General features: G+C 39.9%; 1 protein-coding gene across 1 annotated transcript; it reads right to left on the reverse strand.

Annotated features, from left to right (window-relative positions):
- On the reverse strand, window positions 1-26,238 carry rad50 (RAD50 homolog, double strand break repair protein). Its single transcript, XM_061055187.1, has 31 exons — window positions 26,128-26,238; window positions 25,354-25,487; window positions 25,025-25,108; window positions 24,165-24,316; window positions 23,847-24,032; window positions 23,465-23,669; window positions 22,696-22,824; window positions 20,178-20,343; window positions 20,003-20,061; window positions 19,498-19,632; window positions 18,914-19,120; window positions 18,322-18,504; window positions 18,040-18,197; window positions 17,758-17,933; window positions 17,361-17,598; window positions 15,434-15,623; window positions 15,170-15,296; window positions 13,784-13,977; window positions 12,946-13,056; window positions 12,703-12,795; window positions 12,438-12,551; window positions 12,147-12,274; window positions 11,842-11,943; window positions 11,073-11,195; window positions 4,352-4,437; window positions 4,104-4,246; window positions 3,832-3,965; window positions 933-2,254; window positions 765-818; window positions 501-608; window positions 1-408 (listed from the first exon to the last, which is right to left on the reverse strand). The coding sequence occupies exons 2-28, from the start codon at window positions 25,480-25,482 to the stop codon at window positions 2,068-2,070; spliced, it is 3,939 nt and encodes a 1,312-aa protein (XP_060911170.1). The 5' UTR covers window positions 25,483-25,487; window positions 26,128-26,238; the 3' UTR covers window positions 1-408; window positions 501-608; window positions 765-818; window positions 933-2,067.
- Window positions 26,239-27,660: the final 1,422 nt, after the last annotated feature.

Consider the following 27,660-nt stretch of genomic DNA (forward strand, 5'->3'; position numbering starts at 1 on the left):
TCATTGGCAAGGAGGTTTATTGTTCTGTCAACACTTGTTTCAGTACTGTAGGAGAGGATTACAATAAATATATCACTCAAACAAAAAAAAAGCCATAACTTATTAAGTAGAGTAAATACAAAAATAAATAAGCAATAACTTCCATCTTTAATTATCTACTTCCAAGTCTTATTAAGTCATTACAGTGGCTGTTTGCCGTTTAAAATCAGATAACCGGACAGATACAAGTAAACATCTGGTGAAAGACCATTACATTGTGTTGTTTGTAGCATTGAATCAGATGTTGCTCTTTTTGGACGCATTGAGGTTCTGGTGCTGGCAACATTTGAGGAGATTATCCAAAAGTACAAGTATCGGTTTGGTTTCCACTGAAGTTGTCACATTCTTCAGGGTCTCCGTACAGTTTACCTGAAATACAAGAAGTTAATTTAAGAATCGTGTGTTTGACTTTTAACCCCCTCCCTCCCCTCCACTTTTACTTTAAAAACTGGAACTCTTACATTGGTGGTTTCGTTGATATGCGTCTCCAAGACATGCACAAAGTTAATGTCCCTTCTGATCTTCTCATGGTTCTCCAGGATTTGATGCACTTTGCAGAAGAACTTGTTCTGTTTTAAGAGATACACAACACTATGAACTTTTGAGATAAACCACGGTTCTAATTATGTTTCATTAGGAAAATGACCATGGATATTATTCTTGTAATTTGTCTTCTTAAGTTACTATGCAGCACATTTTAGATTTATGTATGTAAAACTTCTTACCCCACATGGTTCGCTGCCTTCTGCCAGAAGTGACACATCCTCCACAAAAAGTTTCTGCACAACATAAAAGGGAATTAGATGTTTTAAGTTAGTTTCAACAAGAATATGCAAAAATATAATCGATGAATAAACAAGCAAGTAAAGTGCCTGTTTATTAGTTTAGCTTACCTTCACTGACACACTGATAGACTTTTTGTATTTTGTCACCATGTCGATCATGTGGTTGATATGCCCAGGATTGTGACGAGTGGGATTGGAAACAGACAAAGTAATCAGCATAGCTACAGCAGGTAACACCAGAAGCATCATCGTCTTCATGATTGTAGCGGGAACCTGTTGACCTCTGAGGGGAAGCTGTTGAGTTGATCTCTCAGTTGTGAGCTTGCAGCTTGTTCTGATGTCTTGGCTGAGAATGACATGCTTTTATACGTGCTTTGACTACGCCTTTGCCATTTTTTTTACTCATAACAAAAAAGGAAGATGCAGTGAGTCTGCAGTATTACAAGAGATAAGATTGGTTTGGATAACGCTGTGGCTGATGAGCAACTTCACAAAACTGAGTTACTTTTCTCTGAATCTAAAAAGTCTGTTTCCATCCAAAAAGTCCCTTCTAAACAAATTGATTACTCAGGTAAAAAGAGAGACAGTAATATGCAACAGCTTGTACCTTCACAAGAAATTTAATGATGAGCTCTCCAAGAGGAAAACATGGAAACAACTGAAAACTGCAATATTGCCATGACTTATTGTTTTTAGCAGAACAGATCATTCTGTTGCCATGTCTGGCCATCACACAGCTACTGGACTTTGAAAAGACAAAAAAAAAAACAAAGTTAGTCTCGAAATGACAAAACAAAAAAAGGTGTATATCAACACGCTTGAGGCTGTTCAAGCCATTCAATGGCATCATAACTTTTAGTTTTATAGAACTTTTATGGAAGCACAAACAAGAACTTCCTTGGCGTACTGGAGGAAGTGTTATAGTGTCGACCACAAATTATGTTCAGGTAACCCAAAAGTGATTCAAAAATGAAAATTTATCATTCCAGTTTTGGAGATTACTTGAAATAAATCTGAGTTGATTATTGTCAGCCACACTATGTAGGTTAAATTGTGCTTTAAAACTTTAAAGAACAGTTAACAGAATAGAAGGAGTGTCTTGAAGAATGCTTTTCTTGTCAAATTATTGTATTTTTAACATTTTGAAACGTGTTCACTGGGACATTTTCCATAAAGGAAATGCATGCAGAAAGTCCAAAGTTTACAGTGAAAATCCAAAAGGAGTTCAAAGAGTCATTTTCCTTCAGTGGAGGTACGATGAGAGGGAGGTGATGCTGCACTTTGTGATCTCAGAGTTCTGGTCCTGGTTCTTTCTGATGCGATAGAAGTGCTCGATGTAGCTGGACCTACCCAGCAGCTCCACAAAGTCCTCATCGTGGGTGATGATCAGCAGCTGGAAGTTTCGCTGGCGAGAGCGGCTCTTAATGATTCTGGGAAGGGCGAACAAAAGATAAATACAGTTTAAACGATAATACAATAAGAATGAGTTCGCCGAGTAATGTAACTGGTGCAACATAAACTACAGAAGATATTGTGGTGGGACTGTAGTTTATATGTTCTATAGAAGGTTACTCAATGCATATAATGTTAGAAGATGTATTTTTATCTAACGGCTAAAGCTATGCAGACTCCAAATAACTTGTATTCTTGAAAACTGAAGATTTTAAGCTTTGAAATGCTAAACTTAACCCTTCATAAAATTTTTATCCAGTTTTAAAAAATAAGATCAAATATTTATACCATTAAGTACAGAGTATTCAGCTGCTTAATAAGCTCTGATAATATGGTATGAACTTGGCATTCTTCACTTTATTTCACTTGTGGTATGACATCACTTACATGCTTGTAATCATGCATATAAGTAAAAAATATATATATATACACATGCTTATTTTTGAAATGGTGCATTAAAATTAAAAATCTTAATGATATTGTTTTATGTTATTTTGGGCTGTCCTGTACAGGGGCGTGGCCAGAGGTGCCATGGGCCCCCTTTAAAATCTGATTGGCCACTCCAGGTGTCACCCCAAAATCCAAATGTAGGATTGGCTAATTGCCCAATAAGAGGCTGGACTTAAGTTCAAATCAACTATTCTGGCTGTTTTCAACAGTTGGATGGCTCATACGAGTTTGTATGCAACTCCAGAGCAAAAATTGTGACTTTGCACATACATCTGTTTTGTTAAGTCCTTAAAGAATCAAGCTAAGAAGATGTACTCTGTCTGTTTCCAAATTGTGTTATTTAAAGCACATTTAATTAGAAGGTATAAAAAAGGGTAAAAAAAAAGAAAAGAAAAAAGAAATTTGTTTGTGTGTGCCCACAAACTTCATGCCACCCCTGCATGAGCCAGTTCCCTAGGTGGGCCACCCCAGTCAAAAAAGTCAGGACACACCCCTGGTCCTGTATAGTTGTTGATGTATTTTGACTTTTATGTGATCATGTTCTCAGTGACAAGACAAGACAAATCCCCCTAGGGGGCAACAAAGGTTTCATTGTTGCAATGTGCTCTCACTACAATAACGGAGATTGTAGTGAGAGATTGTAGTATCCATTGGAGATGGATGAGCAAACTGTCTCTGCTGTGAAAAATTCTTAGATTGTTAAAATTGCCAAAATATAAACTGTCAAACGGTCTTGGACTTCCTGGTTTATATCCTCTTTTGTGTTTAGACCTAGATTTTACACAAAGAGTACAAGGCTTACTTCTGTAATTGTCTGTTCCTCTGTTTCTTTTAGGCTTTCATGTAAGAGTTAGGAGTAAACGGGGGGATGGTGGCCCATGTACAGACGATACAGTCCTCAAAAGCGGGCACCCCGAGTTCGTATCTGACCTGTTAGCTACTCTGCCGCATTTTCCCACTCTCTCTCTCCCCAATTTCTGACTCTATCCACGGTCCTGTCTCTTTAATAAAGGCATAAAAAAGCCCAGAAATAATAATAAGTAAATCATCTTTTTATCACAAATGTAATGGTAAAAACACTGTTTGAATCTGTGTCTGTACTGACTCCACAAGGGCGTGCGCCAGTGACTCAATGTTGTCCCGGTCCAGGTTGGTGGTGGGCTCATCCAGGGCCAAGATCCCACAGTTCAGACAGAAGGTCTCTGCCAGAGCTAGACGGATGATCAGGGATGCCAACACCTAAACAAACATGTTTTAAATAAATAATCAAATAAAGCAAATTTAAAAAATAACACTTTATATCCACATAAAGTCCCGATAAATAACCTTTTTGTGATATATATGTATATGCTCATGGAGAACACATTTTTCAGGTACCTTCTGACCCGCGCTGCAGCGTCCTCTCATATCCAAAGCAGTGTCTCCTTTTACCATAACTACTCTGTAGTTGTAAACCCTCCGCCTCACTCCTGCTGAAGAGTTCTCGTCCACATCAGACCGGATCTCCACATACTCAATGTCTGGAGAGGGAGCAAGAAGGAGTGGTGACACACTAGACATTACACAAACAAACACTACACTTCAATACCATGAATTTGAATTTCTGTTTTTAATGTCCCATGCACCTTGACCCCTGTATGTGCTGCGCCACAGGTCTCGGATAATTTTGTTGATCTCATTCATCTTCATGCTGTGAAATCTCATGATGGATCTGGAAAAAAAAGACAAAGAGGTAAAAGAAAATGAGTACACTAGATGTTGTGATTAACCTCCTTACATACTTATATTCTTTTTTTGTTGGACATTTGATCAAAGTGTCATTTCCATTTGACAATCAGGTGATAAGCTTAAGACAGAAGGGTCATGATCTGGAGTTATAAACACCAAACCATGCATCCAACTGAATAAAATATTATTGTTTCAAGTAATAGATCACAAGCATGAACTGTATAAAAGAAGTAGATGTAGCCTCTTGGTTTACAGAGCTACGATGATGTTGAAGTGCTTTAAACCAGCATTATTTTTTTTGCCAGCAGGGGGAGACTCCACTGGTTCCAAGAAGATGTCGCTGTATGTTTATTAGAAGACAAAGAAACCCGACTGGTTTATTAATCATTCCCATTGTAAACAGTTTACGACTGAGGATAAAACATGGTTTCCTTTAGGATGTGGATACCTGTGATTGCCCCTCCCCAAATGTAGCAACAGATACCATCTCTGTCATCTAAATATTGTAACTCCTAGTTCGAAAAGAACAAAAACTGGCAAAGGACCACATGCCAAATTCCCAGCTATGCCCAACTTCTTATATATGGTACACTCTTTATGATCACATTCATGTCACCCCTCCCTTTCCCTGCCTCTACTTGCCTTTGTGACCTGCACCCAAACAGATATAAAAGCGCACAGAATTACATTTGGTGTCACTGGTTGTGATGAAGTTGTTGTCCTGTGTAATAAGAGTAATATATGCAATGAAACTGAAGGATTGAACTGTGTAAATGAAGCCAGTATTTACTAGAGAAAAAGCGGAGGACCGAGGCTTGAGAAGGCAAAATGAGCATACCACTGTGTAAGATATCTGTTGGTATGAAAAACTTGAATGCAGCCAACTAGAAGATGATTTCCGGCATACCAAGAATGACTTGGTCTACAATCTTCAAACTGATACTGAACTCTTATGTGGTTTGAAATCACCGGGGTGATAACTGTATTACCAAAAGTGCTTCTTCCGAAGACCATATATGGCGGATAAAAAGATAAAACATAAAAGTGACAGAAAGCTACCCTATTTATACATTTCATCGACCAAATCCTATAGAGGTTACTGGATGTAATGGTGTATTGTAACAATATAAGACTTAAAGGGAACAAAAAAATATAACATGACTTGGTCACAGAATAAATAGGTATAGATTATTGAAAATAATAGATACAGAATATCTTCCTTCCTTGGACTTTCATGTTTAAGAATAATGTAGCAGAACAAATACACATTTGAATTATTCATACAGGCTTACTGAGGACTAGAGCCCGACCGATTCATCAGCCTGAAATTAGCTCATCCAGGGACTAACGGTATTGGCTCATTTTATTGCATCTATGTACTGATTTTACTAGATTTATTTACCAGTCAAATATAATATAATTCAAGTTTCATTATATTAACCTAGCAGTTCTTTCACCAGCAGAATGTGCTATATGGATTAGAACAAGAATTATCACTCTCTGCAGTGTCAAGCTGTGATGCACGTACATGTGCAGTTACTTTTTATATCTATATATTCATATATATATATATATATATATCGGCCCCAAAAATTCCATATCAGCCTGACCTACTGAGGGCCCCTTTCTGACTTTTACAGTGTATAACAGGACACAAAATCAATCGTCCCTGCTTCACGTGAAAATATATTTGGAACTTATTTTGAGCTCAAGCAGTGCAAGGAAATCAATTCAAGCTGCCACAGGCAGGAGTTATAGTCTATTTTGTACAGAGTTCTCTTTGTGTTTCCTTGGCTAAATGCGTGCTTGATGGACATTTTAATGCAAAGGATTGTTTTTAAAACGTTACATGACTTTTCTACTCATGTGGTCCAAATATAATGCAGAAATGTAGCAACACAAGAGGCCATATTCAGTCCACTCACCTTTAGTGACAGCTTTATTTCTTTGTGACCCAATACACCAACAGCCCACTCTGCATTCATTCTATTCACAAGTTGTTTTGTAAGTATGTGTTTATAGAGTGTGGGACAGCTTACGCATGGTTTAATGTGATACAGTCATTAACATAACTTATAACAGAAAAGGGATGACTACTAGTTCTGATGAGACTATTTTTCAAAATATAAGTACAACTATGATGTTTGCACTAAAACAACGAGATTATAGTACACTCTACATTATTCATAGAAAATGTTGAAAACAATAACAAACACACACACCAGGGACAAGTTCTGACTCAGTCCTTTTACATCAAAGACATGGGTATAATTGAGCCGCACATCTCTGTCTTCAATGGGTTTTATAAACACTTCATGACTTTTGCTGCAGAGTCTGCGACAGAGGCAGTTTCACATCAACCAAATCAAAACATCTCACCATGAAACTTCTTCGGTTTATTCAGAAACTGTGACCTGGATGGAAAGCCTGCTTTATGATCTTGATAACAGTGCATACACTGATTAGGTAACCCACACACATGGGTAAACGATGCCTCTGCTCTCTATCAGATTGTATGAGGCCTCCTGAGTTCAAACTTCTATACTGAATTTTTATCCTTGGTTAGTTACTCTGCTGGGCTAAAGTTAACCCCCCCCCCCCCCCAAAAAAAAAGAAAAAGGATTGGCTGCTGGAACTACGAAGTATTGATTTGAGGCATGAAAACCACTAGAGAAAAGGAAGGAGCTAATTCATTCTTCACACTAATAAACAATAAACTTTAAATCCAATGATTTATTATTTTAACACAGCGCAGAGTTTAATTTAAAACAAATTAAACTGCAGTGTTTCAGTTAAGGATGTACTGACCGTCTGTTGCCACCCTCCCAAATACGAAGTGCATTCTTATCAGCATTTCAAATATAAACTGATGCCACGTTAAAATGATGCCCATGATAGTGATGCGGTCACATTTCTAGGAAGAAAATCTGATTTTTCGATAATTTTCTGCCAGTAAGCTGCACATAAAAAATCTACAAGACAATGAAAGTCAACTTCAATTGTCAAATATTCATTTTGACGTATTTCATTGATTGTAAGCCTGATTTTCTTTAAAAAGGGTTAGGGTTAGGGTTAACCCTTATTAGATGTCTGAAATATTAAACTTTGAAATGTGTGCTGATCGACGCTCTAACTGATATACTTAAGTCATGGTTGCTGCAATAAGTCCAAAACTACACAACAGCTATGCACTACATGGCCCTCATTCATTTACCACAACACTTTGAAGTGTATTGTGGTAACAGACAAAAGACAATTCACTTCATGACTTGTGACGTGTCTTGCTGCATATTCACTGCTCACCTACACAAAGGAAACTCACCCCCTCACCACAAACGTCATAACTGCGTTGCTTTGTATGATAGAGATAAATGTGAATTTCCCTGTCTGTGAAAGGTGTGTGCTGATTGGAGTTCAGTTTGGAAATAGCAACTGAATATCTTTTTTATTTTTTTTATATTGTTCATTGGGGTTTACACTAGCTGCAATTAAAGTTTTTTTATTTTTTTTAAATGTACTATATTTTTATATAACTTATAACATATGAACAAATCATTTTCATCTGTATTTATTTAGATTTGTCTAATCTTTACTTGCCTTACCCCTAAAGTCCACCATGTGTGTCCGGTCTGTCTCCGTTCTGTTACGGGAGCGCAGCTGATAGGTTTTCACTTTAGTTAATGTGTGTGCTTCCACTGGCTCCGCTGTGCTGCGTCTCAGCACCGGCAGTCCGGAGCCCTCTGCAGCAGATATGCAAGGATTCTATTTTTTCCAGATGCTGGAGCATTATGCGTCAATTTACTACAGAAAAGGTCGAGCGGGACAGGAAGTCAGACACCGAAACGAAATGAAAATATTCTGTTTTGATGGTTCAGAACAATGACCTGGCGTGTTTGTTGATGTGTCTATAAGGTTTTTCATAAGGTTTTTATACCACATAGAGCGAGCGCTGTCTCAAGTGTAATCTATATTTACAGCGGGAACTCTTTTGTCTCGGCACTCCAGCTGTCAGATATGACATGCTGCTTTCATTGCTGCGTAAATACCCACCGCCAGTACGCATACGAAGACGGATAGGGTTGAGTTAGCAAGTATTTGATCAGGCAGTTAGAGGGGACGCTCCTGTCTTGCCGTGTGTTTTCAGTGTGGTTTTGGCTCACTTTCCGTCAGTTGTGCTGTCGGAATATGGCTCGTGTTGAGGAGTTTTTTTTGAGTCTCCGTAGGAGGTGTTTTTGGATGACTGTACCAAAGAGCAGCTGTTAAAAATTGCGGACCATTATCGGCTAGAAATAAGCGATAAAAGGCGCAAGGACACGGTTAAGTCTATTTTAATAGCGAACTTGTACGATATGGATGTTTTGCCAGGCGCAACGGGTGATGTGCGTAGAGCGACGGGGTTGCCTTTGCCATTGTCTCCGACCTTGTCCGGTTTGTCGTTTGAACAACAGAAGGAGCTGCTGTTGCTTCAGTTGGAACACGACAAGGTAAAACAACGGAGGGAGGCTGAGAAAGAGTTAAGTATCGAGAAAATTAAGCTTGAAACGGAGCAGGTTCGGATCACGTGAGAGCGTGAAAAATTAACTTGGTCAGAGAGGGTAGAGTGAGCTTGGGTGCTTTGCATGGTCTGAGTGAAGATGGTATTTCTTCTACTGGCCGCTCTCCTAATCAATTTGACGTGTTAAATAACTTGCGGCTTGTTCCGAAGTTTAATGAGCGAGATCCGGAGACGTTTCTTTTCTCTGTTTGAGAGAGTGGCAGACTCTCGTGGTTGGCCTGAAGATGAGCGGACAGTGCTCCTGCAGTGTGTGTTGACGGACAGGGCACAGGAGGCATGCGCTGCATTGTCTGTTACTGATAGTTTGAGTTATGCTTCTGCTAAGTCAGCTGTCCTCAAGTGCTATGAAATGGTTCCCGAGGCTTACCGCCAGCGCTTTAGGAACAGTAGGAAGGGAGAAAGACAGTCATACCTGGAGTTTTCCCGTGACCTGTTGACTTCGTTTAATCGTTGGCGTGCTTCTTTGGAGGTTGAAACATTTGGTGAGCTGTGTGAACTTATTGTGTTGGAACAACTGAAAATTGCTGTGCCTAGTCGGATTCCCACATATTTAACCGAGCAGCAAGTAAAGACAGTGGGGGAGGGCGCTGCTTTGGCCGACCAATATGCGTTAACTCATCGTAGTGTTTGGGGGGGATGTGCGTGGGGGTTGACGGTCATAGGGATAGTCCTGTTACGCCGGTGTTTTCCCCGGGGGTGTCAAGTAGGCCTGTTGACGTAAATATGAAACTGCGTGGTGTGGAGAAGATGTGCCATTTCTGTTACAGGAAGGGTCATATTAAAGCTGATTGCTATGCCTTTAAGAGAAACAAACAGGGGGAGGTAAGGTCTGTGGCGCTGGCTGCTCTTGTTAAGGTTGGTCCCAAATTTTCTGATGTTCAGGGTGGTGGCAGTGTTTCCTGTGATGAGGCCTACTTGCCTTTTATTTCGGATGGTTTTGTTTCCCTTACGGCTGATGGTGAGAAAGTGCCGGTGAAGATCCTGAGGGACTCAGGCTCATTTATCCTGGCGTCAGTTCTTCCGTTTTCAGAGCAGTCTGATACAGGTGATAGGGAGCTGGGCCTAGGTATGGGACTGTCCGTCTTGTCTGCCCCTGTACACAAGATTCATTTGTTCTCAGATCTGGTGCAAGGTGAGGTGTGCATTGCGGTGCGCCCGGCGTTGCCAGTTGCGCGGTGTTCATGTTATTCTTGGTAATGGGTTAGCTGGTGGCCGTGTGTGGGCGGGGGATTCGTCCCCTGTCCCACTGGTTGGTCCCGTTCCGGTTCATAGTGTGCAGGATGAAGAGGAGTCCAATGGGAGCGAGGCGTTGGGAGCTTGTGCTGTGACACGCTCCAGGGCTCGTGCTGGAACTGACTCTAGAGAAGTAAGTGTCAGTTCTGAACCTTGTGGGAAGTGGTCTAACTTTCCTTTGTCTGTCTCCCGTGCAGAGTTGGTAGCAGAGCAGCAGTCAGATCCCTCCTTGAAGGTGCTGTTGGAGGCTGCACTCTCTGTTGCAGAGGAGAAGGATAGGGCACATGGCTACTTCATTGAGGATGAACTCTTGGTGAGAAAGTGGGTACCTTATCAGGAAGTTGGTGCGGGGAGTCCGGTGTACCAAATTGTTGTTCAAGTCGATGCTCCGCACCTTTTGGTTTAATTTGCTGTTGTGCAAATAAACGTGATTGTTGAAGCGTACTCCTTGTCTCCTCCAGTTTTGTCATGGGTTTGTGAGCCGGCCGTGACACTTCCTTGCTCAGAGTTGCTCTGGGAATGTTCCTAAATAAACTAAAAATCCCTGCTGGGATTCTTTAAGCTAAGTTTAGGAGCTCTCTGAGAGGATTCTCATAATGTTTGTGACTATGGGTCCTGATCTTTAGCGGACACTCTCCAGTATCAGGGGAAAATGGCGTTGCTCTTAGAAGTTAAGGGAACAAATTGTTTCATAGAATTCACAAAACAAAACTTAGCTCGCTTTACTGCCGTACCTGAATGTTGCATTTCAAAGAAATAAATACTCAGCCAAAAGTCCTGTGGTGTATGCCAGCTATAAGTTTGTGTGTTCATGTTAGAGCAACACTTACTGATCGAGGGCCTTGTAGTAGATATCCAGGTCTTTGATGACCAGCTCTGTGGTCCTCATTGTGATCATCTTGTTTTTGTAGCGCTCATCAGCTTTGTTGTACTGATCTTCTCTCAGCTCTTTTCTGGAATAAATAAATAAACAATTGAATAAAAGAAAGTTCATGCCTTGAACAGATCTGAAGTTGGTTGGTATATTTGGGGTATTCAATACTGTTACATAAAAAAGTACTCAGTGTTAAATCTTCCAAATATACTTGCTTTTGAACCACGTGTATGCGTAGACATCCTGCTGCATCATGAACATTAATCTTCACATACTTGCCTATGTACAACGCGTGTTTCTGGAGGATTCCTCAATAGGGAGCACCACAAAAATCAGACGGCATAAAACGCAGAAGTCAAGATGATCTGTCGTCAGCTATTTTGGCTGCTATGCAACGGTAATGACACATCATAGTGCGGGTAGTTGCAGACTCCATCTGTTAACTTTTCTTCTAAACTTTCCACTACTGTTGTAGAGGCTCTGCGGTGTCTCCGATGTTGACATTTCCAGTCTCACAACCATACAACTCTACACTGCTCCTAGCGTTATATCCACAATGCACAATTGCACAACCAACGCTCCAAACTACCGCAGGATGTGCAAGGCCGATGTCATGCATTCACAAACGCGTAGTTATTTCCCCATAATACAATATAATGATGATCATTTCAGCTTAATGTGTTAAAGCTCTGTCCTGCGTTAAACCCTGGATCTGAATATCTCACCTGTAGTGCAGTATCTCCTCCTCGAAGCCTTTTTGACGACCCACTGCGACACCGCGGTTCTTCTTCAGGTCTTCCAACTTGCGTTCGGATTCACGTCTCTCTCTGAAAGCCAGGTGAAGTGAAAACATTGTGGATAAACATTGACATAACTAGCAACCTGTCCATAAGTCACTACTACTCAAGTAAGAGTAACACTTCCAGGTTAAGAGAGATTGGGGTTGTCTACAACAGATTCTTTCCCTCCTGGTTCGCTCTTAACATTTTTTTTCATCTTACATACGATCATTAGCAGTGAAGGCTCTTACTGGCGCAGCTGCATGACTTGCATGTCGCCCATGTCTTTCATTAGAGCTTCACGTTTAACCACAACCTCCTTCAACTCCTCAACTCGCTTCCTTAGTGTCAGGTTGTCCTGCAGCCAGCGCTCCTGGACCTACGAAAAACACACATTTAAAACATGTTAACTTCTGGGAGATTGTGACATCCCTTAATAAGAAGCAAAACTTAGTTCATATTAGTTCAAAGATGACTGAACTTTGTTATTCAAAAAGTCAAACAAAAAAAACAGACAGGAATGAAGACTCTGGAGACTGTACCTTCTGAGTGTCAATGTCCTGACGGATGTTTCCCATCTCCTTGTTGATCTTCTCTTTATGCTTCTCAGCTTCATGGAGCTGAGTGTTGGTTTCTTGAAGCTCAGCCTCTTTTTGCTGAAACACACAAAAGATGTTAGATGATTGCAAAAAATATTAACTCAACACAGCCACAACTCTTCAGCTAGAATCAAGGCAAGCATTACTTTCTTTTTAGATAGCCATGTGTATGTTAAGTCCACCATAAATGAAAATGTCAGCATGATACCTCTTTATATTGGTCTTTGCCTTCATCGATGTATTTGTTGATGTCTCTCTCCAAAGTGGTGATCACCTTCACTCGCTCTTTGATGGCGTTGATCTGTGACAAGGTATAAAGTATGATTAGCCCATTCGTTTCAAACACAGAGGAAGGAACAACCAGTGGATTGCGTTGACGAGGATAAAATCAACATTTTCAATACTGACAAATTGTAATTTCAAAGAAAGACAACGGTGTGAATGTGTCCACCTTCTCCTGCCCCTCCTCCTGCTTTTGCCTCTTGCGCTCCACCAGCTCCTGCTTCTCCTGTTGCAGCTTATCAAGAGCAGCAGATAAAGGGGAGAGCTGTTCATTTGCTTCCTGGTTGGACAAGAAGTGATAGAAAAAAAAACGTCAGACAGTTCAGGTATAAGTGAATAACTGCGAGAATAAATATACCAAAATGATGCTACACATATAAAACAAACAAATGCCTGTGTGTGGTACTGATATGTGACCCCCCCAAAAAAAGTTAAAATATAATTAGTTAAGATTTAAAATTTTCCATTATAGGCTGTTCAGAGAAAAAACTTACAGGGTGTACGGCCCTACAAAAACAAACAAGAGGAACTGTTGAGTTGACTTAAAAAGGTGTTTCCAATGTGTTATAAGGTGTCAGAAACAGGGGTTGGCAATATGACCCTTAAAACAAATCATCATAATATTTCTGGGTATTTTTGAGATAACAATATTCTTGACGGTATGACAAAATACTGAAAAATATAGAAAATATGAATTTTACATTAGTTCATTTCAGTAGCACTGTGTTATTGTGCTCCTTCGAGTGCTTAGGTTAGAGGTGGTCAAAATAGGTTTGATGTGTTGCCCCCCCTTTGTTGTCAAGGTCTTCAGCACTTCTTACACATTACCATCGTTTGTTGTACATCTGATCTGTTGTCATCAAACCAATACCACACCACTGAAGTCACTCCCCTTTTTGGAACTAACTCATCCACCGTAGAGCCGGTACTTTCACTTTCCGCCATGCTTGTTGTTGCTGTGCGCTGCGTGCGGTAATGCAAATGATCAAAAAAACACAAAAGTGTACCCTGATGTCCCTGGTTAAGGTCTGTATTTCGGAGGTGAACTCCACACACTGCTCCTCCAGCTGCTGCTGCCTCTGCATATCACTGCTCAGCTGGAGTTTCTCTGCTCTCGTCTCGTTCACAGCACTTTTAAGCGTCTGAATTTGATCCTGCTGGTCCTGGATGAGCTTTCGTTTCAGCTCCATTTTGCTCGAGCCTGCAAGAACAAATGAAGTTACACACAGGCAAAAGGAAATATCTTTTAATTTAATTCCCTTTTCCAACTTACGCCAGGAAATGCAATTAGCCTTGAAGTGATCTTGCGGGATGTATTTAACAGGTTGTTGGATTAAATGTGGCTTTATAGATCGAAACATCTAATTTATTAAAGCCGTCACTGCTTTCAACTGTGTTGTCACATAACTTAAAGGATGACAAGAGAACGCTAATACAGTTATGGTAGAAAACATGGTAGAGTAGTAAAAAAGGGAAGCATTAACATTTCCTTAAATTTTAAACACATTTTCCACCAAATTTTGTTTATTTAATTAGACCCATCGGCATACTGAAAGAGTATTTTAAAATGTACATTGGGTTTTAAAGAATACATGTGTTTTGAAGATTACTTTGTGCGCCTTTATTTGAAAGACAGAGTAGTGGATAGAGTTGGAAATCGGGGGAGAGAGAGTGTGGGGAATGACACGCGAGAAAGTAGCCACAGGTCGGATTCGAACCGGGTTGTAACTTTAACACCTAGGATTATGCAGGTGAAAGTTTAGACTGGAATCAGATAAAATAATCACAAAACTTCAAAAGAACACAATGGCAGAGCATCTTGTTTACAGGAGGATCATGAAAAGGCATAAAGACGAGAGAGAGAGAGAGAGAGAGAGAGAGAGAGAGAGAGAGAGAGAGAGAGAGAGAGAGAGAGAGAGTCATCCATGCTCGGACACACCCACTGAAAGTTTACTTAGGCAGTGAGCCAATAGAAAGGCTACATTCTGTCCTTGACTCAAGAAGTTGGCTGTAGCTATGTCAGATGTATGAGATAAGACCTCTTTTATTGACACCCAGCAGGGTGCTCACAGCTCCTTAGAAGCAGCAACCTCGTTCTCTTTCTCTCTCTCTTCCCTCGCCACAAACAAGTGCAGCTGTGCAGCACAAACCGGTTTCTAACTTTTTTAACTCTTTTTTTTAACTCTTTTGATGGCTGTCAAGAGTGTTTCTGTCCTCTGAGTCCAGCATATCAAGCTGAATGTAACAGACAGTTTGCAATTATGCCGATAGCTGGCGTGCAAGTTTGGTGCATCATTAGGTGGGAGGAGCTTAACTGCAACAACAACAAAAAAAGACCCAGACTACAGGATAATGACATTTCCCCTTTTAGTGGGTGTATGATATTATCTTACTGGTGTCGAGCTTGTGCTGAGTTTCTTGTTTCTCCTGACTGACTTGCTGGATGGTTCTGGTCAGGTCTACTCCCTGAAGTTTAGCTGCATGCTGAGCTACTTTCCTCTCCACCTCTCTAAGGTCCATCTGGAAAGAGGAAAAGGAAGGCTGTAATCAATTCTTTTTGGAGGGAGAGGGGATGGGAATGGGAGAGAAAGGCTGTTGTTAAACTCTGCCTGAGATGGGAGAGGTGAAAGAGAGTGAAACAGACAGAAGAATGGTACCAGGTATCTGTCCATGAGAGAAATGTCCTGTAGGCAGGCCTTTGCTGTTTCCTCCTCTGACATCAGGGTACCAAGCAGAGTCTCCTGCTCCTCCACATCACCCTTCAGTTTCTCGATTTCTCTGTTCACAGTCTGCAGGCGGTTTCTTAACTCAGGCAGCTCCTTCTCCTCAAACTGTATGATGGACTGCCTGGAAAACATTGAACGAATAGAAGTATTTATTAAATGTACAAAGGATAAACATCCATGTTCTCTCTGTAGTTATTAAATATATTGTCTGTGGCCAAACGAAACAGGATAAAGGACAACATTTTTCGGAGTTATACAACACTCGTACAATCGAGAATAATTAAGATTGGATAACCTCAGGGAACAGCAAAAAAAAAATAAAAATCAGGAGTTGTTTTCTTCTTATTTCTATCTTTAATCCTATCCAGCAAATAAAAGCTATGAGAAAGCCAACTCGTTTTCCGAATAACCAAGTTACTTCAGTTCTCCATTTTCAAGGTTTCAAGCTCACTCAGACTCAGAGTGGACTTGTCTCTCCTTCGTTTTGCATTAAGGTTCTTCAAAATGGTAATGCAATGCTTAAAAGCATTAAAGATGCATGGCTACATTTAGAAGAAGAATAACTTTGTTGTTCAGATATATAGAGTTGGACTGAAAACACTTTTATGTTGGTGGTTTGAAGGCATTTTTTGGAGAAAAAAATACATTTTGTAAATCTGCTTTGTATGTTGTTTATGAGCGTCTTTTTTTTTTTTTTACTGCATTTTAAAAAGGTTTCACTGCTTTGAATTTCATCCCACTTGCTGAAAGGTTGGACATTAAACATGCATTCATTTCAATAAAAAAATGTTGCTGCAGACTGGAGCTCTGCTCCTCAAACAAATCTGTATTATATGACAATCTGGCTCCATCTAGTGAGGTTGTTGTGAAACCTCCTCTCTGCTCTCGTTTCTCTTAAGGTAACACAAACTCATTCAAATATTCATGATGCATGAAAAGAGCACCATATTGTTCATACTTCTACTTAAAACAAGAGGAATGAGCCAGAGTTACTGGATAAAACAATACACACATAGTTTAGAACTGTACTAAAGCTAGATCATTGTCTACATTTAAATGAGTGAATGGTATAGTGAATCACTATTTGACAGAACTGAGCCGAAATAAATGATAATGATAATATGATAATAAATGCTGTCAAAAAGGCTGTACAGACTGCCAAACACAGCATTCGTCTTTAACATTTGAATAACATGTTTTTCCTTCACCTTTCTTCAATGCCATTTCTTTTTATTTCATGAATTAAATTCAGTAGAACAATATTTTGATGCACCGCTGCAGAGGTTTGGAGAGAACTCATCCGCCTTTCCCGGCATGCCTTGCTGCTTGAATGAACACGGCAGATTGAAGCTGAAAATCTATTTTTAGTGTGACAAGCAAGGCTACAGTCAGCTGTGTGTTATGATTTTGAGGGCGGATAAAACAACAGAGATTGTTTTTGACAGATTTGGTTTGCCGTTTGTTTTTGTTTTTGTTTTGGTTGACTGGATCATGGCTAATTCATGAGCTCTAGCAGAAAAGTCTGAAACCGAGAACCATATCAGCTCTTCGATGATGCTCACACCGTTTTAAATGTGTTTCTAAACACAACAGAAGGTATGAGATCCTGAACACACCTGTCATATGTAAGCCTTCTTAAGACAGGGCTTATTTTATCGTCTGCTGTAAAAAATTAAAAAAGATTCCTTGTCGTAGCGCCAACCCCATGTCTGTTTTTGTCTTGTCTGTCAAAGATCCTTCAGTCGCTTTTGTATTTATCAAGCAAAAATGTTACACAGTTATTTGAAATTAAGTTAATATGAAATGTATTTTTTTCTCCTTTGCCCACCAGACTTATGAATGTAGACTTTCTCCGTACCTGACAGGACGGAGAGCCACCATATCATCTCTCTTCCTCTCCTTCCTCTTCAGGTCCTGCTCAGTGTTTTTCAGCTTGTCTGGCACTAGGCGCAGTTTGGACTGCATGTCGCTGATAACTTCCTGCAGATCTGGCTCTGAGGGGAACGTTCTCTGGCACACAGGGCAGCAGGGCTCTCTCTCCTCTGTCAGCTGGCTGATGAACTGAGTGTACACTGCTGTGGCTCCAGCCAGCATGGCTGGGGTAGGGAAAAATAACAAACAGATCAGATTTGTATTTGTACCATAAAAATCTTAAACACGACACTCAATTCTTGTAAGTCGGATGGAAGCAAATCTTCACTACTATAACTGTCTTTGTAAAGATGATCCTTAAATGGTTTATTTTGGAGATTCACCTCTTTGTTTGGAGACCTTCTCCAGGTCTTCTTGGAGTTTGCCCAGGTCCTGCTCCAGATCCTGACTGCCACATACATTGAAGAACTTCTCTTGGTCGTGTGCCAACTGCTGCTCCTTTTTTCGTACCTCAGCAGCAATATGGCTTTTATTCTGCTCGCTCGATGCCAGGTCCTTACTGAGAATCATGACAATTTTTACAGTTAAACAGAGTAGCAAAGGGAAAATTGGTTATTTCTTGTTTCATTGAGCTTGATTTTTTAATGTTAGTAAATTTTACTAACTTGAGTTTGGCAAGTCTGTCCCTGGTACTGTTGATTTCCTTAGATTTGGAATAGATCCAGTCCTCCAGCTCTCTCTTGTTAGGGAAGTGGCCGAGCAGTGACACCAGATCCTCACTGTGACGAGACTTGATCTTACGTACCTGCTCATCCTTCTCAGTCTGAACAAATCACAGAGGAAAAATGAGAGTGGAGCCAGCAGAGTAAATAAAAAGAAGGGGTAAGACATAGATGGGAAGAGGAAAAAGAGTGAGGAGAGATAAGACACAGATAATAACACATTACCTTGTCTTTTTTTAGCATGTCCATCTGCGTCCGTGCAGTGGTGTGTGAGTTGAGCATCTCCATCTCTTTGTCCAGATGTCTTTGTGCGCGATCAAGTTCAGCCTTTTCTCTCTGGAGCTCCACCACCTCGGCCTTCAGCTCCTCCACATTGGAGTTTTGAACTGCGCTCTGCAACTCACGCTCCTGAAATAGAAAAGAGACACACACAAACTTAGAAAGTAGTGCGTTTAGAAAATATGGAAAAAGGTTTGCTGTATCTCAGTTACATGATACAATGAATTCAGAGGGTTTTTTTTAAAGTGAGTTTAGATAAGAACAAAGTAAAAGGAATAACACAAATCAGTTTTCTCTCATGCACCAAGAGAGAAATACATTTGAAAAGTCACTTTTCTGCAGCTGATGTTACTAAGTGTTTTACAAACGTATCCCGTAAAAAAAGGAGAGGGGAGAAAGAAAAGGAGTCAGCAACTAAACAAAAAAAATTGTGAAAAAGAAAACAAAAAACAAGAAAAATGCTGTTCTACACACCAGCCGCTTGCTAAAATTCACACCAAATAAGAAATCCACAGGCTTGGTCTGTGTTCATGCTCACTGCTTTCGCCAGTTCAATCTCCAGTTCCTGCAGTCGGCTCGATGAACCCTCCAGCCTCTGCAGCTCTGCCCTGATGTTCCTTAGTTCTTGCTGCTTTTTCCCCTGCAGGTCTCTCTTCAACTCCACTGTTCTCTCCAAGCCGGTCTTCTTGTCCCTCATTTCATCGATGGACTGCTGCTTCTGCTGCTCCTTCTCCTGCAGATCCGCCTGAGTGGACAGAGTAATGAGAGGAGGAATCAGGCACCATGGTGGTATATGGAGCACTTATTTGCAACAACTGAAAGTAGCAAATAAAAACAGTTCTTGAGGGCAGAATACAACATTTGGAAAGTGTAGAAAACGAGGCTTTTTAAAAGGTCAAAGATTCAACAATAGTTACATCAAATGTGATTCCCTCTTACACAATTATCAGTGATCAAATTACAGAAAACAAAATCATGACATTGCTTAAGTTTTATGGACTATTGAGCCACAGGAATCCAGAAATGTTGGTGTAAAACTGAAACATGCTTGTTTTGGTAGGTTGATGGTAATATCTAAAACACACACAAACGTGAATAGGACCGGAGGGGAGTATTTCTTACCAGAACCTGAGTGGCTGTGTCTTTCTCCTGCTCCAGTCTCTGTGCGACATGACGATTAAAGCTCTCAAGTTGAAGAGTGGAAAAAGGAGGTCGGTCATAACCCTCCATCCCCAGATAAGATGACAGAGAGCGAACCTGAGAAAGAAAATATGTATATATAAAACGTTTGAATCTCATAAATAATCCCTACACTTGAAAGTCCTTTTTAAAACAGCTGTGAACCATTAGCAGCTTTTGTTTCTTTCAGTATTTGACAGCATTCTGGCTTTGCTATAGTAATTGGGCTTTGTTTGGAAACTGAGGGTCTAATTGTAAATCTGACCTTGTTAGCTGTGTGCACTGGAGTTTGTCTGCTCCTTACATTTCTTTTGATGCACAACAATTCACATAAGTGAATTTCACCACCGTAAGAGCAAATGATTGTCATCTAAAATGTACCATGCATCTTTCCCAGCAAACTTTGTACGGTAGTGCTGCACAAGTGAAGGGAGGTTCATTTTTATACCTGAGTGTCGCGGTTCTTGATGTTTTGAGTTTGTCTGTCAGCCTGAAGTTGCAGACGACCTTGAAAGAAGCAGAGAGCAGCACATATAGTCTATAGGAAAAATAGCTCTTTATATATATATATATATATAATGATCACCTTCATGATTATACTTTAGATATATACGTGCGTGTACCTTGTTCTACCAGGAGATCAGCTTTGACTCTGTTGAGTCTCTGACATTCCCGACCAGCTCTCTCCAGCTCCTTCTGACAGTCGGTCAGCCTGCGCTCCTTCTCCCTCACCGTCTTCTGATGGTTCTGGTAAATGTCCTGCAGCTGCTCATCTGAACCCTGGAACACCTGCAGCAAACACGGCTCACAGGCTTAGATCGGCTCTGACGCTAAGTGAGCACATCAGGGCACATCATGCACAAAACAATTAGTAGCTGTTTTCAAAAGTATTCTTCACATAAAGCAACTTGCATGCCATGGCTATCAGCTGCTGATGCTTTCTTTCCTCACACAAAAATAATCTCACATTCAAGACTTTGGAAATGCAGAACTGATCGAAACAGTCATAATGGCGGGAGGACAGACTTTACTGAGGGGCGCGAGAAAGAAATAAGCTTTCAGAGACTGGTTCATACTTAGAAAGTTAAGTATTACTTATTAAAATGAGGACAAACTTGATCTTATTTTCATAGCATTCATATTCCTGTATTCAATATCTCATTATGATCTGTGTATTGTTTATATCTTGAGCAACCACTAAGGGTCTTTTGAGTTCATTTTAAAATTATTTTAAAAAATAGCTTTTGGTATTTAATCAGGGGTGCAAACTCATCAGGGATGAAAAAGGTGACATGGATCCAAACCACCTAGGGGGGTCCGGGGGCATGCTCCCCCAGGAAGATTATTATTTTTTTAAATATCAGCTTTAAAATGTGAATTTACGGATGATTTTAGCATTCAGACCGACTAAAGAAGCGGTGCAAACAATAAGAAAAACACAATTGCTTGTCTATATCTATTTTCTGTTTTAACTTTTTGATAAAGCTTCAGTGAAACATGAAAAACCCCATGATGCTCCCAACCTGCAGTCCCTTTTTATAAATGGGATGAATTTGCAGAACAGGGCTTACCATATTCTACTAAGGGGTGACGTGAAGGGCGGTCACTATGCAGGTAGCTCTCAGAGCAGAGTCTGAGAGAGCATCATAATACAGTCATCAAGGGTGACAATATTTTCTCTTCTATCATTAAATATGTAACATTATCAATATATTAACCTGAAGTTTTGCTCCTGCTGGTTTTCATTAAGTTTATATTCCCTCTCTTATTACATGTGTTGACCAGCTGTCACTTTAATGTTGCCTGAGATAATAATGAACCAGAAAGCTGAATGAAGTTACCTTCAGCTAGCACACATTTCTCTCATCATCTACATCTTTACCTATGGCTACCAAACAGTAAATATGATCAGACAGGATGTTTAACAGAAAGGCTGGCTTGCTAAGCAGACTTCGAATCTTTCCAGTGTTTTCATGGAAAAATAACGTTATGTAAATTAGACCCCCTCCCCCCCCAAATGTTTTTATTACAGATCTAAATAACTCACACAAATGACCTAATTGGGATCCAAAACGGCGAATTTCACCAAAAGGTGACACGTTTGCACCCTTGTTAATTTTTATTTTGTAAGTTACAAAGAGGTAAAACGTTGAGACAATTTGTTTGTGTATGTTGTTAAAACATGAACAGGGATGTTATTGGCAAAGTTAAAAAAAAACACACACACCACTGCCATACAAAAAAAGGGAAAAATGTATGAAATGGTTAAACTCACAAAATGCGGTCCCCCAGAAAATATACATTTATTTGTGTTCAGCAGCCACCTAATTGCTGCTGCGTCAGCGGCGTGTGAATGTGATGTGAACGTGATTAGTTAATACTGATAGACTTTACATAGCAGTCTCTGCCATCAGTGTGTGAGTGTGATGTGAATGGGTGAACGTGACATGTGGTGTAAGAAGTGCTTCAAGTAGTCAGAAGACTAGAAAAGTGCTATACAAACATTTGTGCCTTTTCTGAACCACTTTATAAATACCGTCTATGTCAATAAAATATGTCATGAAAAAACCTTTTGAAATGCAGACACTACTCTGAAACAGAAGGAAAAGTGTTCTAGCTCCTGTATAGCAGACGTACCAGAAACTCCCATCAGTCGTAAAAGACATTCATATCAATACAAGCCAGTGATCAACTAGCTAAACAACCCTATTCACCATCTGCAGTCTTTCTGTTATTTTCCCATTTAGGATAATGACACTTCTTACAGAGTGGAGGCTGGAGTATTGTTAAGCACGTGCTTAGCTAAATAAACTCTCAAACAGACCGGGGGACTGAAACAGGGGGCTTAATGTGTTTTCCCTTTTTTTGTCTCAGAATTATCATCTTTGCTCATGCATTTCATTTAGTATCTAATATCTTTCAAGCCCCATGCCATGTCCTGAAAACATTTGGGCACATATGTAACCTGCACTATTTCTGGTATCTTGTTCCCTGCGCTCTTCAATTACTCATTCCTGTTTTTATTCTATTCAAGGTCCTCTTCAAATACTTATTTCATTGTTTCTCCATCATACAAATGAAGCACTTGATACATACACTTGTTTACATATGCATGATGCATCTATGATGTATTTTTCTTACCTGTTCCATCGTTTCTTCAAGCTCTTTGTTGTCCTCTTCCATCTGTTTCTTCCTGCTGTCCAAAGCCTTGATGTCATTGTCCAGCTTCATCACTTTACCCAGCTTCATGTCAATATCGGTGAGTCTTATCTAAAAGTGTACGTAAAGGTTGATCAGAGACATTAAGAGTTCTACATCGTACATGACTCTGATGTGCTTAGACCTCAGACTGACTGTATGTTTAGCTTAAATCACATGGTTTCAGTTGATGGTGTTTCCAGTGGTCTATACATCAAGTCTTCTTTTAAGACGCACAGTATATACTACCACTGTTGATACACTTTGGTTTTTCAGACTGATACCTATATCTAGTCACGTGCTGAAATCTGCACTTTCATCAATATACCAGTCGACTGACTTTGTTAAAAATTCTTTTAATCATTGTTCTATGAATATATTGTTTTTAACATACAGTTTTTAATTGCGCTCTCTCTCAGATTCTTCCAGAAAAAAAAATAGTCAAAAACATGTTCAAGGTCAGATATGTCATGTGTTACACAAAATATGATGCATAAAGACTCAACACTGTGGCTGATTTTTTACAACTCAGCAACTAAAAAAAAAAATTAATGTTTGCTGATTTTTTTTCTAGACATGTTTTATACAAAGAACATGTAAAAAATTATGTGTGGGTGGGTGTAAACAATGATTCAAATATCTATTAAAGCTGCTGCGAGGAAATTTCCTTTTCTGCATTTGCTCTGTCTATAAACAAAATAAATCCACAAACCTCAAGTGGATCAATCTGGTTCTCTATCAGCTGGACGCTGTCTTTAGAGGCCATCAGTTGAGCCTCCTTGGTGGCAACCATCTCTTTAATCTGTTGGGCTTTCTCTGTGTTCTGCTTCAGGTAGCGCAGCTCCACCTGACACTCTTTGACTGTTTGACTCTGCTTGAGTCGCAACTGACGCATCGTGTCCAGAGCTTTGATATACCTGGGAAGAAGAAATATAAATTCTGAGTACCCCTTCTAACCAAAATATCCCACTAATATCAGCAGGTTTGTATTTTTCCTGAAGTCCCTCAGGTACTTAGGCTCATGTTTAGACAATTTGGAGTCATTTATTTAATCAAAATGATAAAACAAAGATGGAAGATTCCGTGTGCTTTACTTGGTTGCAGCAAAGATGGAGTCAAACTTGTCCTTGAGCGCTTTGCCCTCGGTAAGAGGCCAGTTCGACTCTTCTTGGTGACAAAAGATGACATTATTCAGGACAGGCTTCGATACACCCAGTGCAGAGATCATCTCCCGATCCAGTTCACCGCACTTTGATGACAAGCTCTTTTTCTCACCATCCCTGCATGAATGATAGTAGAGGTCACATGTAAAGAAGAGGGTCATGTTACATTAACATAAAATGAAAAAAAGATATGATTTTTTTGTAAAGATGGCACAAACACAAGTACAAGAGTTTTAGACTGTGACTTACTTCACTCTAGTAATGACCTGCTCCAAACTTTTGAAAGTGTAGTTTTTTGCCTTCTGGGTGCAAGACATGGAGCGATGGATCGTCACTTTCTCTCCGTTAACATCAGAGAATAAGAGTCGGATCTGTGCGCGTACATCTGTCTCATGGGCATCCTGAATTCACAAAGCATATACTGACTTCACATGGACTAAAGCCTAAATTCCACCAGATGTGCGTTCGGCCCGTCTCCGCTCTGTTACGGCAGCCCTACGCAGCAGATACGCAAGGCTTCTATTTTTGCCGGATGTCGGAGCACAGCGCTTCAATTTACCACAGAAAAGATCCAGCTGGACGTGAAGTTAGACACGGGGACAACAATAAAACATCCGGTTTATTTTCAGAATAAAACACTCCATTAGGACGGTTCAGAACAAAGACCGTCTGTGTGTTTGTTCATGTGTTTTAAATGGTTTTATACCACATACGTACATCGTATTATCATGCGCTGTCGCGATTGAATCTGTAAAATTACCGCAGGAATTCCTTAGTATCGGCACTCCAGCTGTCCGGCTGTGCTTAAAGCAGCCTATGGGTGTTGACAGACGAGGGGGCACGGAACTGCAACGGACGGGAGTGGACACGCATTGCACACGTATCTGGTGGAAGATCTGGGTTAAAAAGGTACTATGGCACTTAAGCAGAAATTAAAATGGTAAGGTATGAATAAAAACTTTAAACATCTAATGAAAGCGCTAAAAGGGTTAGAAGGAGATACACTTTCTAAAACGCTGATTCCAATCCCAATACAACAGCACTTAAGAGCTCAAAACAAAATCTAAAGCAAGCCTGAGTTACTTACAAACACAAGTGAATGAGCTCACCTTTGGATCATGAACGAAAGCACCTCCTTTAGATCCAGGGGGAAGTTCTCCTGCTGTTGCATACTTAAGACACTCAATAATAGTCTGGGGGGGAAAGAAAGAGTTCACAGAAATAGTTAATCACTTTGAGAGAGCTGAATTTGTCACTTTGAAATATCTTCGACAACTTTTCTTGTGGCTGCTTTCGAAATATGAGACAAGAAAATGAATGATCAAGACCAGTCACACTCAGTCTACGTGTGCCATGTCAAAGATTCAGTGACAACTTTCATTCATTGACTGCAGGTAATACTCTAGTCAAACTTTGCCCTCAAAACATGTTCTCATACCGTTTTCCCTGCTCCATTGGGTCCTACAAGCACAGTCAAAGGAGAAAAGAAAGAGATCACTTGTTTGTCTTTATCCTCAATGCCGAAGCTCCTCACCCCCAGGATGCTCATCTTGTCTATTTTAGACATGTTTGCTATCAAAAAGAGAAAGGGGAAGTAAAAGAGACAAGAGAGAGAAGAGATGAGAACATACAAGTGGAATCAGCAGTTCTTTTGAAAACAAAAGGAGGTTGTGTAAACTAATCCACAATGCCACTTGTGATTCTGGTTTGTCATAATTATCTCGGGTATTGGATGATTGGAACTGTGACTTTTGGTATTTTAATGACTGTCAGATTGTTGCTACTAATCTAAATGGACAAGCCTGTTAGAGAGTACCTTTGAAGGCTATGCAGAAGAATCACACATTTGATCAGCAAGGAAAACATGTCCATGTGTTTATCCTTAGCTGTAACAGTCTCTCTGAAAAGTTTGTAGTCTGACCTTAAAATACATTACCACTAGCTGCTTCACCATGAAAGCTCTATACAATAATTAATACTAACCAAACACGTTTTAATATATTGTCTGTTTAGCTTGTTTTACACATACATTGGCTTGCTAGTTGCTGCTAACTCAACGATTCTACAAGCTAGCTTGCAAAGTAGGTTTGGTCTGCATGCTACTTTGCAGTGATTACAACTTCCTGGCTCACTGTCGAGCTGAATGTTCCACTTTGCAGTGAACAAAGATTTAGCTGGTTGCAGTATTTTAAATGTTTTTATTTTAACTCACCTCAGAGTGGTGGCGTGTTATTGCACAGTCTATAGGAGCGTAATATTTACAGTCTATGGACAGAAGTGAAAGTATAGTTTTCGCGCTGGACTTAAGGGGGAGGGATATGACAAAAAACGTGTCGACTTCCGACTTCCGGGTACATATTTCACGTTTGCAAAGAAGTTACTGCGATATTTACAAATTAATTGAATGCTTAATTTTATAAACTTATACGTTTTTTTCGTTGCTGAAATTTGGCCTGGTGGTTAATAAGACATTCTTCTTTTGTATAAAAAACTAAAAAACATATTTTCTTTTGGTTTACAGGGACTTTAAAATGTTATTTAATTAAATTAATTGTGATACCAAAGCAACGAATTCTGCCCGTTCTATTTCTAGCCTCTCTCTCTCTCTCTCTCTCTCTCTCTCTCTCTCTTTCCCTATAAATGTATATATATGTGTGTGTGTATTCCTTTTGGTTGCCAGTTCCACTTTGCCCTAACACCCATGTAAGTAGTCTTACTGAGTAGAACATAGACTGTAAATATAGTATAGTAGAACTGATGTTTTTCTGTAGTATTTTACTACTTGTCAACACATTAATGACAATTAAAAAAAAAAAAATCAAATAAATGGTTTGTTTGCCCTTTGCCAAATCCTCCAGACCGCCACATACTGCAGCACTAAGACCCAAATCAAAAAAGGCTTTCCCAAATTATTTGTACTGAAGATTTAGCAGAGGATGCTAGATTGTAGTAAATAGTCCATCTTGTTGGGGAGTATTTTCAGCGATGGATTATGCAATGTATTTAGGGCAACAGGAAGCTGTATGTGGGATTGATTCAAATAAACCATAAAGCCCATGTTCATCGTAATGAAAACTCAAGTCCCCCTGTGCAATAATGTGTTTCTCTGAAGTGTTTTCAATAGTTCAAGAACAAAAAAACAAGCTATTAAGTCTTTGGCTGCACAGGATATTGTTGGTTTATGTTATATCATCGGGTGTCTTGCCAATATGAAAGTGTAACTCATCAGCCTTATAATCACTGAACAGTTGAAACCTTGTAGTGCTTTGTCTTTTAAATAATTTACAATCATGAGTATTTCTTTTATATATTTTTAAAATATGAACACCTGCACTGTCTCTTGGTTTTTCTGTATTGTAAAGTGGTATAAACATTGAGCATATATCTTTCCATAGTCAAAGAAGTACGTAAATACGACTTTAAACTAGTAAATTTACGAGTTTAATACCGAAATTAAAAAAAATCTATAACTTGGCCCTAATCCTCCGTCGGACAGAAGAGATCTTGACAACAGCTGTTACTCTTTACTTTGACATAGCTCATATCAACGTTTACCGTTTACCACCAGAGGACAGTGTTTCCCAGTGGAAAAGTCAATGCTGCCAAATCTCACACACCATCTCTCTTCTCCCCTCCTCTCCTCTCCTCACTTCTCCTCTCCTCTCCCCTCCCCTCCTCTCCTCTCCTCTCCTCTCCTCACTTCTCCTCTCCTCTCCTCTCCTCTCCTCTCCTCTCCTCTCCTCTC

This window comes from Labrus mixtus, chromosome 14 (assembly GCF_963584025.1).
Source record: "Labrus mixtus chromosome 14, fLabMix1.1, whole genome shotgun sequence".
Taxonomy (NCBI): Eukaryota; Metazoa; Chordata; class Actinopteri; order Labriformes; family Labridae; genus Labrus; species Labrus mixtus.

What these genes read in the sequence shown, in the direction of transcription:
- rad50 (XM_061055187.1), bottom strand. Translation starts at nt 25,482, where the DNA reads ATGTCTAAAATAGACAAGATGAGCATCCTGGGGGTGAGGAGCTTCGGC. An exon ending in CAGCACATACAGGGGTCAAG is followed by an intron (nt 4,247 to 4,351) that starts GTGCATGGGACA and finishes CTCCCTCTCCAG; the next exon opens with ACATTGAGTATGTGGAGATC. An exon ending in GCTGCAGCGCGGGTCAGAAG is followed by an intron (nt 3,966 to 4,103) that starts GTACCTGAAAAA and finishes ATGTTTGTTTAG; the next exon opens with GTGTTGGCATCCCTGATCAT.